The sequence below is a fragment of the Penicillium maclennaniae genome (genome assembly GCF_028827695.1).
Source record: "Penicillium maclennaniae strain IBT 15551 chromosome Unknown utg000003l:1.0-5670915.0:1.0-5674809.0, whole genome shotgun sequence".
Lineage (NCBI taxonomy): Eukaryota > Fungi > Ascomycota > Eurotiomycetes > Eurotiales > Aspergillaceae > Penicillium > Penicillium maclennaniae.
In genome coordinates, this window is record NW_026623215.1 from 4,353,598 (window position 1) to 4,369,047 (window position 15,450).

The 15,450-nt window shown below is 49.5% G+C and overlaps 5 protein-coding genes across 5 annotated transcripts; 4 read left to right on the plus strand and 1 right to left on the minus strand.

Annotated features, from left to right (window-relative positions):
• Positions 1–3,033: 3,033 nt before the first annotated feature.
• Positions 3,034–4,017, plus strand: N7477_003747 (uncharacterized protein; the record flags this gene model as incomplete). The annotated part of the gene is made up of 1 exon (XM_056965410.1): positions 3,034–4,017. The coding sequence occupies one exon, from the start codon at positions 3,034–3,036 to the stop codon at positions 4,015–4,017; it is 984 nt and encodes a 327-aa protein (XP_056825363.1).
• Positions 4,018–6,420: 2,403 nt separating this feature from the next.
• Positions 6,421–8,666, plus strand: N7477_003748 (potassium channel family protein; the record flags this gene model as incomplete). The annotated part of the gene is made up of 4 exons (XM_056965411.1): positions 6,421–6,710; positions 6,761–6,899; positions 6,952–7,597; positions 7,654–8,666. The coding sequence occupies 4 exons, from the start codon at positions 6,421–6,423 to the stop codon at positions 8,664–8,666; spliced, it is 2,088 nt and encodes a 695-aa protein (XP_056825364.1).
• Positions 8,667–9,156: 490 nt separating this feature from the next.
• Positions 9,157–9,870, plus strand: N7477_003749 (uncharacterized protein; the record flags this gene model as incomplete). The annotated part of the gene is made up of 1 exon (XM_056965412.1): positions 9,157–9,870. One exon carries the CDS (start codon positions 9,157–9,159, stop codon positions 9,868–9,870), a length of 714 nt encoding a protein of 237 aa, XP_056825365.1.
• A 1,913-nt stretch (positions 9,871–11,783) lies between these two features.
• Positions 11,784–12,464, minus strand: N7477_003750 (dienelactone hydrolase family protein; the record flags this gene model as incomplete). The annotated part of the gene is made up of 2 exons (XM_056965413.1): positions 11,784–12,312; positions 12,352–12,464. The coding sequence occupies 2 exons, from the start codon at positions 12,462–12,464 to the stop codon at positions 11,784–11,786; spliced, it is 642 nt and encodes a 213-aa protein (XP_056825366.1).
• A 2,118-nt stretch (positions 12,465–14,582) lies between these two features.
• N7477_003751 (uncharacterized protein) lies at positions 14,583–14,837 on the plus strand (the record flags this gene model as incomplete). The annotated part of the gene is made up of 1 exon (XM_056965414.1): positions 14,583–14,837. The coding sequence occupies one exon, from the start codon at positions 14,583–14,585 to the stop codon at positions 14,835–14,837; it is 255 nt and encodes an 84-aa protein (XP_056825367.1).
• Positions 14,838–15,450: the final 613 nt, after the last annotated feature.

Sequence of the window (15,450 nt, forward strand, 5' to 3'; positions counted from 1 at the left end):
TCCATCAGATCGGCAACACACCGATTGATCTATTTGTTATTGGACTAGGCACCCGAGGGTTTTCAATTAATTATGGAGGTTATGAATCCATTTAATTTCCACTGTCTCGACCATAATCAAGTCTGGTGAAAAATTACATGAAATGGGAGGAACAAGCGTGCAAGGACCATATGTATATTCGCACGCGCGAGCGCCGCCCCCTTAAAACGAGGAAGTTCCATATGAAATATGCTAGGACTGTCACCTTGTTATTCACGCACGGTATGGATGTGTTGAATGTCCCTGAATAATTCAGTCTATGAGATTCTCGCCCTATCACGAAAGAGATAAAACTTAAAATCCCACAAAACCGCACACAAGAAAGAGAAATAGCTATGCAAAGAATGGAGCAAAAGGAGACCGAACAGATAGCCTGTCCAGATCGGTGTTCGAGAGAGAGGCCGGTTGATATGCGCATGTACCCCGTTTGCCCCACTGCCCAAGGTTCGGGGGGAGCCCCCCCTGTTTACCGGTGTTGCTTCCTGTTGGTCCTATTTCCGTTCCTTGTTTCCAGAAGGCGATCACTGCCTCCCAGCTGAAGCTCTCAGCTTATATCTGCCTAATGACTAAAAAAAAAAAACCAATAGGAGATGAGTCGCCACGAAAGATGATCGAGTTCGACCCCGGTGTGATGACTGGACCAGCCGAGATCAGAAGATGCACGACACGAAACGAGTAAACGCCATGTGCGACGCTGAACGATCGGCGGTGCCTGCTGGTGGCGCAGGATTGTGCTCCGGGCTGGGCGAGAAGGGGGCTTTCGAGAAGGGTGTTGACTCATCTAGAACCAGCCATTGTGAAAAACCCTTGATTCGTTGGGTCTTGTGGCATTTTCGGTGTATGCTCTGTAAGGATATGCGGTCTTTTGATTTGGTCTTTGGTATTTTTCTCCCTTTTTCTTTTTTTTCTCTCATTGTTGATTCTATCCCTGCAGTTGGTGCGTGAACATAATGCTGGATGGTTGGGGGGTTGTGGTATTTACGGTCAGCAGAGATTTTCCATTTATACGCTCCTAGGGTTGTTGGTACGGAGAGGGTTTCAGCAGATCCCGTTGGTGAGAAGTGGACTGGACGTCATAGTCTGGTTGTTTCTGAGGTCAAGTGGATTCCAAGGTTATGATGGAGCCTGGTCTGCATCAGGGCAGTCTTAGGGCTTCAGCGGTCGCACTTGATATTCACTCACAACACAATGCTCATTTATATTGCTTGCCATTGCTGGAAATGATACTTGGTCTTTGCTATTATATGTTTGTTCAATTATGTCATTTTTATTTAAACCCCTCTCTGTGCCTCGTTCTTCATCGCTTAAATCATAGGGCTGCATCAACGTAGCCCGATGTCGGCATTCCGCACCATGTATACGCTATTTTTGCAAAAGAGGCGGAGTATTTCGAACCCACAGACAGACGCCCTATGTATGTGTTATTCAGCCCTCTCGGCAGCCATAGGACTGGTGGAAGATGCAAGTTGCGGTCTGCGAAGCTCGTCTTCCTGTCTCCGTTTTGGCCCAATTAAGCAGTTGCTGCCCAGCGACGCAGCGGTAAAGCCCATGCGTGGTCCGTGATGTCGCCCAACAAGCCGGATACAATCCTTGTGAGCAAGAGACCCTCTTGGGAGGGGCATCTAGTTCTACTTTGAAAACTAAGAAACTTGCCATGGCAACATCGGTGGGTTAGTCTGTTGGATGGAGTCTGTGGAGTCGAACCGCTGGACGAGACGGGATGATCCGTCAAAAGTCCGGCGCAGCGATCGAATACCCGCGAGCCAACCATGGAACCGGACACTGGCATTATCACGGGTACTTGGGCTGTTTAAAAGGGCATGCATTGTAGGCAGCCCATATCACAATGGGATCCTATCACCGAATAGTAGAAGGAGATAATGTCCATCTAGGTGTTCATGCAGATGAAGTGCACAAACGAGACGAGGCAGCCCTAATTCTCGAAGCCTAGCAAGCACATGGCGGTCCATCCAACAGAGGCTTGACACGCTTGACATACCGCGCCAGCGCTGCTATCTAGTTCTAAAATCCAAATCTCCGGCCCACTCAGCCAGTCACAGCCCAACCTGCACCGAATATACTCACGGTGGCGACATCAGCCGCCCACATTCTCAGAGAAACGAGGCATCGGTGTTAGCAAGAGTCATAATAAGCTGCGGAGGGTTGCAAAGGCAGCATTCGAGTTGTCGCCCGACACTGGAGGGGGCTTGTCAGCGCAGTTGCAGATAGTGCAGTAGCTGGAAGTCTCCATCTGGGCTAGTATGAGGGGTAGCCTTTGGAGGTACTTTAGACTCGTCTTTTGCCGTCTACATCAAAGCCAGGAAATGGGAGCCAACAATAATCGTAATTAGACAAGACATACCAAGTTGAGGAAGATCCTTCATTGTGAGTCACAAGTTCCGTGTGTAGGGTGTTTCTGTAGAGAGATATAAGATCGGCAAGGGAAAAGGGAGTATAGACGAAATCCGCATACCACGTAACAAAAACTAAAACCCACATAAACGCCACGCTCCACTGCGCCAACTCGCACGCGCCCACCGAAGTGATTGGGCGTGGGCGTAATCTATTTCCCTTTCATCTTGGGTTGAATTTTTCCCATCTCCACCCTTTCTCGGCTCCATATACACAAACTTCCCCCCCCCTGGGACCATCTTCTTCTTACACTTACCTGGGCTTCTAGTCCTCTCTGGGATCTTCAAACTCTTTGGCACCGCCAGCTCCTTCGGGATACCGAATACCGACGTTCAAATGCACTCTCAGCACATTCAGTGTCAACCCTCCTCTCTCCGATCGGAAACCGTACCACGGTGACGGTCCTACTCGACCCTTTTTTTTTAACCTCCAGTTTTGTCTGTCGGCGTCTCTCTTTTTCTGCTATTGCGCACGATATCCTGTATAATATACTCGGGTCTTTGTTTTATCCGTCTTAGTCTTCTATTCTTCGCGATTCTCCCCTCTCCAGCATCCTGATATTCGGCTTATGCGTGGTCGATCATGTATCATTACACCAGTCCACCACCGGGATGGTCCACCTACGACTACTCCCAGTCGCCACCTACCTCGCCTCACTACGCGTACTACGCATCTCAATACGCCAACACATACACCTCGCCTCGCGGCACGGGCACGGGTACGGGCACGCGACGACACACTCGCAAGGCCAGCTATACGGCCACCAAGGACCCCAGCTATTACTCAGGTTACTCGCAGCCTTACTATGAGGCGACGCCTGAATATGGCATGCCGCGCAAGCACGATCATGTAAGTGCTTCTTTCGCGGGCTCGCCCAAACACCGTCGCACCCACACGACTGGTCATCCTGCGGGGGATGGCCTCGGCCCCGGTACCGGCACCGGATTCAGCTCGCAATGGCAGCAGCAGCCCATCTTTGATGTGGTTGACGATGCATTCGATGTTCCGCGCTACGCTTCGCGCGAGCAGCCCAGACGCCCTGGCCGTCCCCCGGCCACGACTCCCAAACGAGATGCCCCCCAAGGCCATCGTCGCACCGCTTCGACTTCTCATCGCAAATCGAACCCACCCGCTGATTCTCACTTTTACTTCAATCAGGTTCCTAACTCCGAGGATATCGAAGCAGCCCGTCGTCAGCACGCTCGTCGCCAGTCCACTTCCACTCGCACTCCCAAGACCAAACCACCCCCCGCCTCAAAACCTCCACCCGTCGCTACCGAGGAGGACGCCGAGCGCGCTGGTATCCCACCCGGCTACTCGATCAAGAACTGGGACCCGACCGAAGCCCCCATCATTCTCCTCGGTAGTGTATTCGACGCCAACTCTCTCGGCAAGTGGATCTACGATTGGACCGTTTTTCACCATGGCGCATCAACCCCCATGGCCGACGTGGCGGGCGATCTTTGGCTTCTCTTGATCAAACTCGCGGGCAAAGTTAAGCGAGCCGACGAATGCCTCCTCGTATTCAACGACAAGATGCAGCGGAGGTGGTTGAAGATTTCTTAGAAAGCGGCGATCGACTCTGGAACCGGTTCAAGAAGCTTCTAAAAGCGTGTGAGATGTTCATGTGGAAGGCTGCCAAGCGGGAAGGTGGCAAGGGCCCAGTCTCGATGGGCCGCAACGCGGGTTGTGAATTCGTCGACTCAATCTTTGGTCGTGACCGGGAGCTTGAAAATACCGAAAAGTTGATGAACAGTATTCGACTGTGGAATATGCGATTCGATGCCAACTGCGAAGACATCCTTCGCGACCGTCTGCCAAATAGGCAGTTCACTCAAAAAAGAAGAGAAAAGACAAAAAAAAGATAGAGGAAGAATTGATATCCCACACCGAGAGGGAGCTATCCCGACAGAGATTGGATCGTTTTATTTTTGGTGTTATTACGGGATCATTCTGATATGCATTTGCAGCGCGTTGGGTTTGGCTTCGGCTGGCTATACTCGTTACGTGGTCACTCTGTTTTGGATTCCCAACGGTGTCTTTTTCTTTTTTTCGTCCCACGATTATGTGCGAGACGAACCCCCCAAAAGAATTTCTGATTTTGGCGCCTCTTTGTTATACCTCTGACTTCGTTTCCGTCCTTGGGGGCGGCGTCTACTCTATTTCCGGCGTTGGCTGTGATGCCTGTTGTCGAGTTATGTGCTTTTCCATGCGTCGTTGATGTTTGTGTCATTCTGCTTCGATGATACCATCTTGCGATTTCCTATCTTACCATTCATTTCCTTTGTTCATTTCCTACTGTTGATTCCCGTGTGATTGTTGAGCCCAGTATGCTGTGCTCCCAGCTCTAGTCCTGTCTTGATTTTAATGTTGGGTCCGAGGAGGAACCGGGTTGTAGATAGAACCACGGCCTCAGCATTTAATAGAACCACATGTTACACTCATTTATTTTGCCTGTTTCGTTTCCATGTCTTTCCTGTTTCCGAACCCATTTCTTTTTAATCACGAATCAAGATATTCCCGTATCGCCATTATTTCCACGTAGACCCACCCCCCCCCCTTCCTCCCTCCCTGCTTTTACCATAGTTACCCAGATAGGCAGTGATGTGAGAAAGCGCGGGCTGCGGCGCGTAGCGCTGCACAGTACCTACGTCCGCATTCTAGATTATGCTTCCCTGTACGCCCAAAAAGCAGGTACCTCGCTGGGATGACACCAAAGGCTGATGTCACCAACCAATGCGTTCATACCAGAAAGTGCCGGGGGACCTATGCAGTGCATGTGTGCAGGTGATGATGCCTGTCACTGGTGTCTCCTCGCTGGCTCGCACCCGAGGGGTTGGTGTGTGGCGACCCTATTATGTCGAGCGGGGTGATCTCTAGTGTGTGCTATAGTGCGGGGTGCGATTGTAGCTTCCATCCTGCGCGGCAGGATGGGACTTTATACGCGATTGTGACTGTGCTCGTGTTGGCCATGTGGCTTATGATTAGCGCTTAGCCCAGTTGCCCCATGCGGGCGTTCATGGTTGCTTTTGCCTTGGCGAGGCTGGTTGGCGCTGAGACGGTGACTATAGCCGTTGTCACACAGGTGAAATCCCCCTCTAGGCCCGACTTCTTCAGTCATTGTGGAATGCTAGGGGTCTATAACGAACAAGGCAATGTGTCGTGATCGCTGTGCCTTGCTAGGTGATAGATCCGCTTTGTCCTATCGTTGTTGGTCTGTGTGATGTCATTAGCGCTAGACTCATTGCTCATCGCATTCTTCAATCCGTAAGGATTGGTCTTCGCATCATCAGTGCCAAAGGATCATTAAACAATGGTACCATCAGATAATTAATCGTTCAGAATCGGGTCTAGTGGGGTTGTCTCTCGCGACTGTAACACTACAGTAAACTGTAAATTCGTTAGCTCTTGGCCTCGCATCCACTTCAAACTACTCTCCATCAAGTTCAGATCTTACTACCCACAGAACAACACACTCTGAACTTTCCCATATAGATTATCCCATGTTTACATCAACTAGATATCTGTCAACGTCAACTCAAGACCCATGGACCTGTGTGGGGAAGTCACGGGACCTGGACCTGGACCGCTGATTGAAGGCCGGGGCTTTTTGACACTGACATCATGCCGACAATGCGAGTCCACGCGTGAGTTTAAAGACTGTCTTATCTCTCAGTTAAATTCTTCTCCTTTTATCCAATACAGAGTTACTCCTTCATCTCAAGTCTTCCGGAGTCATCCGAAGCTCAGCGCATCTCCAAAACGGGTAAGATTGCGATCTGCCGAGTAACGGGGACGAAGCGGACCACGAGGCATGAATCCTTATCCATCTCCACCACGATTAGCTTGAAACTTCCTTTCGCTCCTTACCGCCTCTGCTATCCGCAGCATACGAGCCTTTTCCAGGCCCTGGGGGATACCCTGCGCCTCGCTCCCCTAATATTCGTGCATGGCCCCGCCGCATGAACGATGCAACATGGATCTCCTCCGCTCCAGAAACTCAAGGTCGATCGTGCCGCACGACCGTCGGCATGGGAACGCTTCTGCAGCCAATTTCACATGAGACCCCCGGAAGATGACGAACCTCAGTCTTGGTGGTTCGCCTCGACTGCCATCCCGCTGGTAGCAGCAGCGGCCGGACCGCTGGCCAACGTCATGTCGATTGTTGCTCTAATTATGCCATGGAGGAGTCATATCACTTCGTACACCGACGGGCCGGCTGGAAATTTGATTCAGAACGGTTACCCTGACCCTCACTGGTAAAGATGCTCGGCCTTCGAGGTCTTATGGTCATTGCTGACTGCAATAGGGTCACTGCGATGAACGCTGTTTCGCTCTTCTGCGGTGTTGTTGGCAATGTCTTTCTGCTCTTTAACTTTACTACCACCATTCGATACATTATAGCGTTGCCGGTGACCATCATTTTGTGGTTTCTCGCTACTGGTATGGTAAGTGAATTGTCTTAATACCTTTGAATCAAGATCTAATACCTATTCCTAGTTGTGTGGCCTGACGGCGTCGCTGTCGATATACAGTCCACCGATTGCCCCAGATCACGTCTACTCGCAAGGCTACTGGAGTGCTGTCATCGCGGCGAGCCTTTATTTTATTCTCGCTTCTCTCTTGATGATCAACATGCTCGGGTACTTTTTGGGGAGATATCCGCAGCACTTCTCTTTGACAGATGATCAGCGAACTCTCATCTTGCAAATGACAGCCTTCATGGTCTGGCTGCTTGTCGGTGCTGCCATCTTTCAAAAGGTACTGGGAATCTCCTTTGCAGATGCTTTGTACTTTAGCGACATCACGGTCTTGACTTTGGGCTTCGGTGACGTGGTTCCAGCGACATCTGTAGGCAGAGGCTTGGTCTGGCCATATGCTGTGATTGGAATCATTCAGCTAGGCTTGGTGGTTGGAAGTATCCATCGATTCGCGAAAGAAGTCCACTATGACAACGTCATCCGGAAACACATCGAACATAAGCGACAGTCGACGTATGAACAAACAATCACAAGGCAGGAGCTTGACGACGCCCGCGAAGAAGCGCATGAGCAAGGGATAGAGCTTGTTCTGCCGCCGCTCACCCATCCTCGCCACCATCCACGCCAGCCCATTCGGAACACCATCCATGCCTTGGCTAATAATCGTCGGCCTAGACTCCATGTAATGAGAGAAGAAAAGACCGATTTGATGCCATGCGAGCCATTCAATATGAGACTATGCGGTTCCGCCGATGGAATGATCTAGTCATTAGTATCGTCGCGTTTGGTATTGTGTGGAGTTGTGGAGCGGTCGTATTCTGGAAATTGGAGAACGAAATGGATTATTTCGAGAGTTTACACTTTTGTTTCTGTTCTCTGCTTACCATCGGCTATGGCGACTTCACACCCAAGTCAAATGCAGGACGGCCTTTCTTCGTGGCCTGGTCTCTCATTGCCATTCCAACAATGACAATGCTCATCTCGCAAATGAGCGACACTATTGTTGCCGGCGTCAAGCATTCTACAGATAAGTTCGCTGATTACTTCGTCTTGCCTCAGTCAGAATCATACCGTTCCTTCTTCGCCCATTTCCCGTGTATTATGCGGATGCTGCAAAGACGCGAGGAGAATCGGCGGGTGAAGCTCGGGTTTCCAATCGGCGCCCAAGTAGGAGATGTTGCTGAACCAGAAGATGGGCCATCATCAGCCCAAGATGCAGAAAAAACGGCACCGCTTGCACCACGCAGACGATCCACGGAAGAGCGTCCAACCAGAACGATCGAAGAATTGGCTCGCGAACCGAACCCGTCGCCCTTTGAACTTGCACAACAACTCGCTTTTGCCATCCGTCGCACCACACAAGATGTGCGCGAAGGTAAACGAAAGCGCTACAAGTATGAGGAATGGGTCGAATTTACTCGCTTGATCCAATTTACCGATCCAAGATCAGGACCAACATCGTCTGGAGCTGCAAAGAACCGTATTGGAGATGGTAGTCTTTCAGTGGATACGGATAAATTCGGAGTTCTCAACTGGGACTGGATTGGAGAGAATAGTCCCATGTTAGCACATATGACTGAGCCGGAGTGGATCCTAGATCGACTCTGTGAGAGCTTGATTCGTTATGTGTGTACTCAGGAACAGGCTCGAGCTGCGGTGGGCGGTCAGATTGATGACCTGTCCGAAGAGCCAACGCTGAAGAAAGAGAGAGATCTTGGTATTGATGAGTCTTGAACATATCGGATGTATCTGGGATTGCCAGTGTCCAGGTAGCCTTTTTTTTTTTCTCTCTTTATTATACCTGTGTGCACAGTACATATTTGCCCTAGAATGCATACAAGCGAACTTTGCTTGATGAGTAAAATTCTCATGTTTCTCATGTTTCTCATCTTCAAAGTAATCCATGAGACTCTAGATGTGTTTCACCATTTCTTTTTCAATTTAGGAATATACTCTACCGTGTATTTTTCAGCACCTCTCGCATATCCCAATTTGTCACTAATGCCTAGCCAGGTCATCGAGTTTCATACAGGAATACTCGGACGCTCAACTTGCTACGTACTAGATTTAGGGGGCGGTGCACTTGGGGCGGTACACGAGCTCCACTCCCCCCTCATTTCAGCCTACCGCCGCAGCTACCCAGAGCCTCCTCATCTTAAGACTATTTGAACCCCTGCAAATAGCACACCATCTCGCCCACCAGAAAGGAAGCACAAAGCCAAAAATGACTTCTAATATCCCCGACTTCATTCTCGTATGCCAAGATGAAGCCTTCATCACAGCCTTCAACGAAGCCCTCAGCCAACTCTGGCCGAGCCACCATCCAGACAAGATCAAATTCACCACACTCAACGAGCGCCTGAACAGCCTCCCACCCGCAACAAAATTCGACCTAATCGTCTCCCCGGCAAACTCTTACGGCCGTCTAGATGGCGGCTTTGACCACGCCATCTCGAAAACATTCAGCCCGCGCAATGATTACCATGCTCTCACTCGCGCGGCGCAGCTAGTTCTTTACGACAAATGGAGAGGGTTCGCACCGCCTGGTACATGCACCTTGGTTGAATTCCCCGAGGCACTCAAGGCAAACGAACCGGGCTGTAAATGGGTAGCGATGTGTCCGACGATGCGGGAGCCGCAGGATGTGAATTGGGATCGCGAGGTGGTGTATGAGTGTATCTGGAGTTTATTGTGTCAAATTGAAGGTCACAATCGACGCTCGTCTGAGCAGATTGCGACGGTTCTCATGGCCCCATTGGCGGCGGGTATTGGGAAGGTGAGCAAGGAGCGCTGGGCGGCTCAGACGGTGATGGCGATGAGGCAATTTGTGGATGCGGTTGAGAGGCCTGAGGTGTGGAGTTCGTTGCAGTGGGATACTATTGAGAAGATTTGCGATGATGTCTCGTCTACTTGGAATGATAGATCAATTGGTAAATAGTGACTAGTTTGTGCGACAGATTCTGTTGATGATCATTGCAATGAGAAGCTTTGATTTTGATCCAATACGTCGCCCCTTTTAGTTATCTGGTTACTGAGTAAAATCGGCCAAGACGAAACGATGGAGTCATCCTCATTTCATTTGCGTGTTTTGGTGTGCATGTGGGTCAATTTCGATATCATGTCGGATCTAGGTCTGATCAATACGTATGCGATGTTTTACCCAATTTGTTGTTTTGAAGCTATTGTCTCTGAATCAATGCATGCGATTACACCACATCCTTAGGAAACGGTAAATTATAGGGACGAAGTGCATTCAGCTTCTCATCCTTGTTTTACGTTCCTTATTGTCCACGAACTCGGCATGTGTACGTACTTGCTCCATGTGTATCATAATGAATAGAGTCGATGATAGCTACCCTTCCACCCATCTAACGATACAAAGCCAGGGTGCAACAAAGCCAGAATGATAAAGAGACAAATCTAGCGGTTAGGCAGGCACGTAGCCCTCCTTCTCAAGACTGATCTGAGCCTGAAAGCGTAAGCGGCTAATCAAAAGAGGAAAATTCTCGTTTGGATTGCGAGGAGACTGGACAGGGTACAAGTCGCAACGTCGAATGTCAAGGGGCTGAGGCGGGTCACCAGCAGGCATGGGGAAAATAATCTCAGTCTGTGTGCGTCTTGGGATCCCTTGTCGGTCATTTCTGTAAAGTTCAAGAACTCCGCTGACTGAGTTATTTGCATGCTTTAACAAGAATGACGATTTTGATCGCCCCGTTACCACTAATGAGTAACCGATTCATGTCATCAAGTAGGCCATCATACGACTCGCTCCATCCAACATCTGCGATAAGAGTTGGAAAGTGCTGCGATGGGGTGTGGAGAAGAGCATCTGGCTCCTTTCGGAAATCGTGATATGGACCATTTGTGAATGACAGTGCTTTAGACATGTTATAAGTAAGGGCACGATCAAAGTCGTCAGTGGAACTCACTTGTGCCTTGTTGTAAAAGGAGAAGGTCTACCTCTGCTAAATTCAGGAAACCCATCCCGACGGCTCTGGAAATTGAGACTGAAATCCACTCGGCAATGCAATTGTGGGCATAAGTGGGCATGATTTTAAGCCGTAAACAACGGCTCTCCGAGTCATAGGTTTTTCGAATAGAAGGGAGATCCTCCTCGATTTTCCAGAGAAAATCCTCTCACCATGGCGGCATGTTGGTAATGACGAGCTCGTGAAAGCTCCTAGCCTCGTGAAGAGTATTGTGAATAGCCTCCTCAAACTGTGGTTGTGTGTTGAACCGATCTGCGGAGACCACAGTCCTCGATGAGACGCTCGAGAGAGTTAAGGAAAGAGTTGACATGACGACGGCAAGGGGACAGAAGTGAGAGAAAATGGGAGAAGAGAAGAGTAGGGAAAGCAGAGTTGAAGAACTTGTGTAGGGAAGGAGCGTGTTACAACTGAGCGGCTCATAGATGACGGATTCGGAAGGACAGTTGATCTGGGTCACTCGTTGCTGTATGATGAAAGAAAAATTGAATAATACAACGTACAGAGGGTGAGGCGCTCGAATCCTTACCCAGGTTGAAAGACAGGTTAAGTCGACCAACAGCTGGTGGGAAAGGAGAGAGAAGTTACAATGGCAACGTGAGAGTAAATCATGTCCTAGCCTTCGCTCCTAGGAACACTCAAAGCAGGCAGTAAGCCGTACGTTTAGCGTCGGAGGACCCTACACAATGAGAGGCAAAGTGAGATCAAATTAGGCCGATTAACCCGAGCATCAGGGTGAGTGTTCAGGTCACTTATGGAGCTGCTCATGTTCGCTCCGGGAGCCTATCACTTCCGAGGCGCCAATTTAACCGTCACCGAGATTACATTGTCATGAATTGAGAAATGCAAGTTCGATCTCTTACGATTAGTGCAACCACTGCTTAAACCAATGCACTGCCGCATTCTTCGCCCTCTCCAGCCCTTTCATCTCAGCCTCATCCGCCCGATTGCCTCTGACTGCAAACGCATGCACCAAGCCTGGGAAGTACTGATAATCATAATCTACCTCGAGTGAGGGGATGACTCGATTACTGAACTCCTTGAGTTCTGACGTGAACATGGGGTCGACCTCCGCCGCCATGATATAGACTGGCACACCAACTTCCTGGATCCCCTCCTTGGTGAGCAGAGAAGGGTGCGCTGTTGAGATACAATCTACCATACCATTATTTTCTTTGGCTCCAAGACGGAACACGGCCCAGCCGCCGTAACAGAAACCGATCGCGCCAACGCGTTTGTATTTTTCACGAAGGGATCTAGCGAAGGCCATGATCTCAGGCTCTCGGGTGGCTTTACTGTTGCGGGCCAGAAAGCCGGGAAGATCGATCGGGCCCCATTCCGAGGGGTCCTTGACGAGGATCTCGGCAGGGAGGACTTCGCCGCCGAAGCTGGACCTGGTTAGCAAAGAATACATAGAGTATGAGGTTGCGTACAAGTCTGGAACGTAGTCGCGTTGGCCTCTTCGGCATATGCGTCTGCCAGAAGTCGTATATTCGGAAATGTCCATCCAAATCGTCGTGGATGACGAGGATGGCAACCTCGGCATTGGTGCCGGTTACGTATGTTGCGTTGCCTGTGGGCTCTCCGTCCCATCTGAAGCCCTTGGTGCAACAGTCATTCATTTTGACACTCTGTTGTTGGATCCTGAGTTGTTTCTTTCTGTTTATGAACCAGGAGAAGACTTTATCTTGAACTGGAAGAGGGGCACGGTAAGCTTACATCGTGAGTATAGATGAATAGACTTGTGTTAGATAAGAAGTCGCATTCCTTGATCTTGTATCTCCTGATACCGCCTATACTAGATGTGATATTCTATGGTCTGTGTGGAAGAGACATTTTTACAGGTCACTTGAAAGACAATGCTGGCAGGCGATACTAGGAGATAGAATGACAGAATACTACTTAAGGGAGAAAGGCCTCTTTGTACAGAGGTTGAGCATCGACAGAGCCGAACAGACCCCATCAGGGATCACGGCTTACATCTATTTGCTTACTAAAGATAATCCCACCAGAAGACCAGTGGGCTAAACATCTTACAACTTTCATAGTCCACTGCCTTGAATCCCTATATTCATCAGACAGGAGCTTACAGGTAATCTAAAGCCATTATCTGAAGACCTCACAGATTATGAGAATATGTTCATGCCCCCCTAGCTCAGTGCGGTACCAACTTTGAGCGATCACAGGTAATGGTTTTTGGATATGAACCAAGTATCCAATGTAGTGGCAATTCCAGCACAAGATCTTTCAGAGAATCTGGAGATCGAGGCAAAAATGACCCCATATACGGATATATCTTGGGTCGTTTCGGTGAATTGACCCCGTGAAAGCATTCAATCTAATGATTGGGGAAGATTTTGCCCGTTAGCAACATTCTTTTACTCTATCACTTCAAGGTTCTCTGCAAACGCTTTCAGAAACTCCTCCACAGAAGCTCTCAAGCATCCGAGAGACGTATGGCGTGTATGTCGCTACCCTGCAATTGAACCCGAGACCTCCAACTTAGCTAAGGATCAACAGAGTACGCTGTCAATCTGAAGCGCTGACCGGATAGTAGATGCGCAGAGTCAGCTTTCAGTTATTATGAAGGGAACTGACAGGCCGGTCAACTTCAACCGAGCCATCATTCAGGGCAATGTCCAGATTGATAACAGAAGAGTTTTTACGTGATGCCATGGAAAGTGACCGGTACTAGGCCCTTCATGTTCATTGGAATTGATGAAAGATAGGAGTATCATGACTTGAAGTCCACCCTCTACGTCTTGTTGTGGATGGTCATGTTCAACGAACCTGAGAGTCTCGCACGGGCAAGTAGGCATCGACAGGGAAATCTGGGAAGCTGTGATGATCCTGCTTTGTCGAAGGGTCCCGACATGGCGGGGTGGCTGAGTTATTCCTGGAAGTTTACTCGTCAGCCATTTGCTGAGAAGACGTGCCAACTGTTGTTTCCACTGAGCCATATGGACAGGCTCTATGATGTGTTTATTAGCACATGCAAAGCAGCTTCTTCCAGGCACTAGAGTGATCATACTCAAACACGGTCTAAGCTATGCTGGTAGACATATTGCTGCGTTGGTGTCTACGCTAGCGCCAGAACCATGACACTCATCAGGGCATCCAAAATCCCCAGCATCCCGGAAGTGAACCTTCAAGGAAGCGTCACTGAGCGATTTAATGACAGCCGCCGAGTTCCATTGCCACTGTATGCTTGTTAACTACGAGTCCAGTGAATGGGAATTGGCCGCATGGGGAGCCAACACGACAGCTATGTGGCGAGCATCACATCATGATGCTTGTCCGGTTTACCACGGATCCAGAGCTGGCTACCCAACCATAGCCCCAGATTACTTGGGAGAATACGACAAAATCAGTGGCACCAAACAAGTCACAACAATGGCAAGTGCGGAGAAGCGACCACAGTGGTGGTAAATGTTGTCGTCACCATGGAATCATCCGCGCCACCCTGCCAGCTCATAAATATAGATAATGTGCACATGTCCTACTTCTTGTTTCCGAACAATCGGATTGTGAACAATCATTGACACACTATTAAAGGCAGTACGTCTTCACTTTGATTCTTCTAGCCCGGAGAGGCATGAGAGAAGTCGGTGAGCTATCTGGGCGGATGAGCTCGTGCTAAACATTGCAGTCCAAGCTATTCATTATGGCACCTACTTCAAAAGCAGACATCTCGCGCTTCACGCAGAGTCAGGAATCTAAGTCGGGCCCAGCCCAGGCGCAGACCTCGAGTCAAAAGTCGGACGAAGACAGCTGGTCGCCCAATCAGACCCTATCTACACACATGGACGCTACCGGTCATCCCGTGCCGGACCCCGTCCTCGAGAGCAAGGGCCAGAAGTCCAAGGACTTTGACGACGACGCTGACGTGTTCGAGGCTATGACGGCGGACTTTGACTAGGGCAAGTTGGAAGGAACCAGGTAGTTCCCAGATTGTTAAGTAATATTGAATTCAGACCCATGGATATTGTTAAGTGGATCATATTCGACATAGAGCATCAATTGCTGGTCATAGTTCGAAGATAAGCTAGTACACCGGGTACAGTTCGTGCTAGTGCTGGCATTGCCCTGGCAACGCCCAACACACCGCGATACTTCCCAGCTCCCATGTTGCGATCAAGACATTGTCTTTCCGATCCATATAATCGCTTTCTTTCTCTGCTATTTTTTTTTTCTGTCCATATCTTCGTTTTTCGCATTGCATTGCACGAAATGCTCGCGTGATAAAGGCCGCGCTCAGGTCTGTTTACATCCAGCAATTCCCCGCGGGGACGAATCATCGAAACGCCCAACTTGAAACTTGAACTTCAAGGAAACAACGCGCAACAGTACCGACCCCCCATTCCTATTCATTCGTTACCCTTTCTCTTCAAGTCCAATGAGTCAAAACTTGCAACACACCTTCCCTTGAATCCCTTTTCCTGTATTCCATCAATCTAGTGCATGTACAATCATCTTCTTCATCGACGTCGCGAGGCCGTCAACGCTTGTGTGCAGCTATTGAGAGACCATAG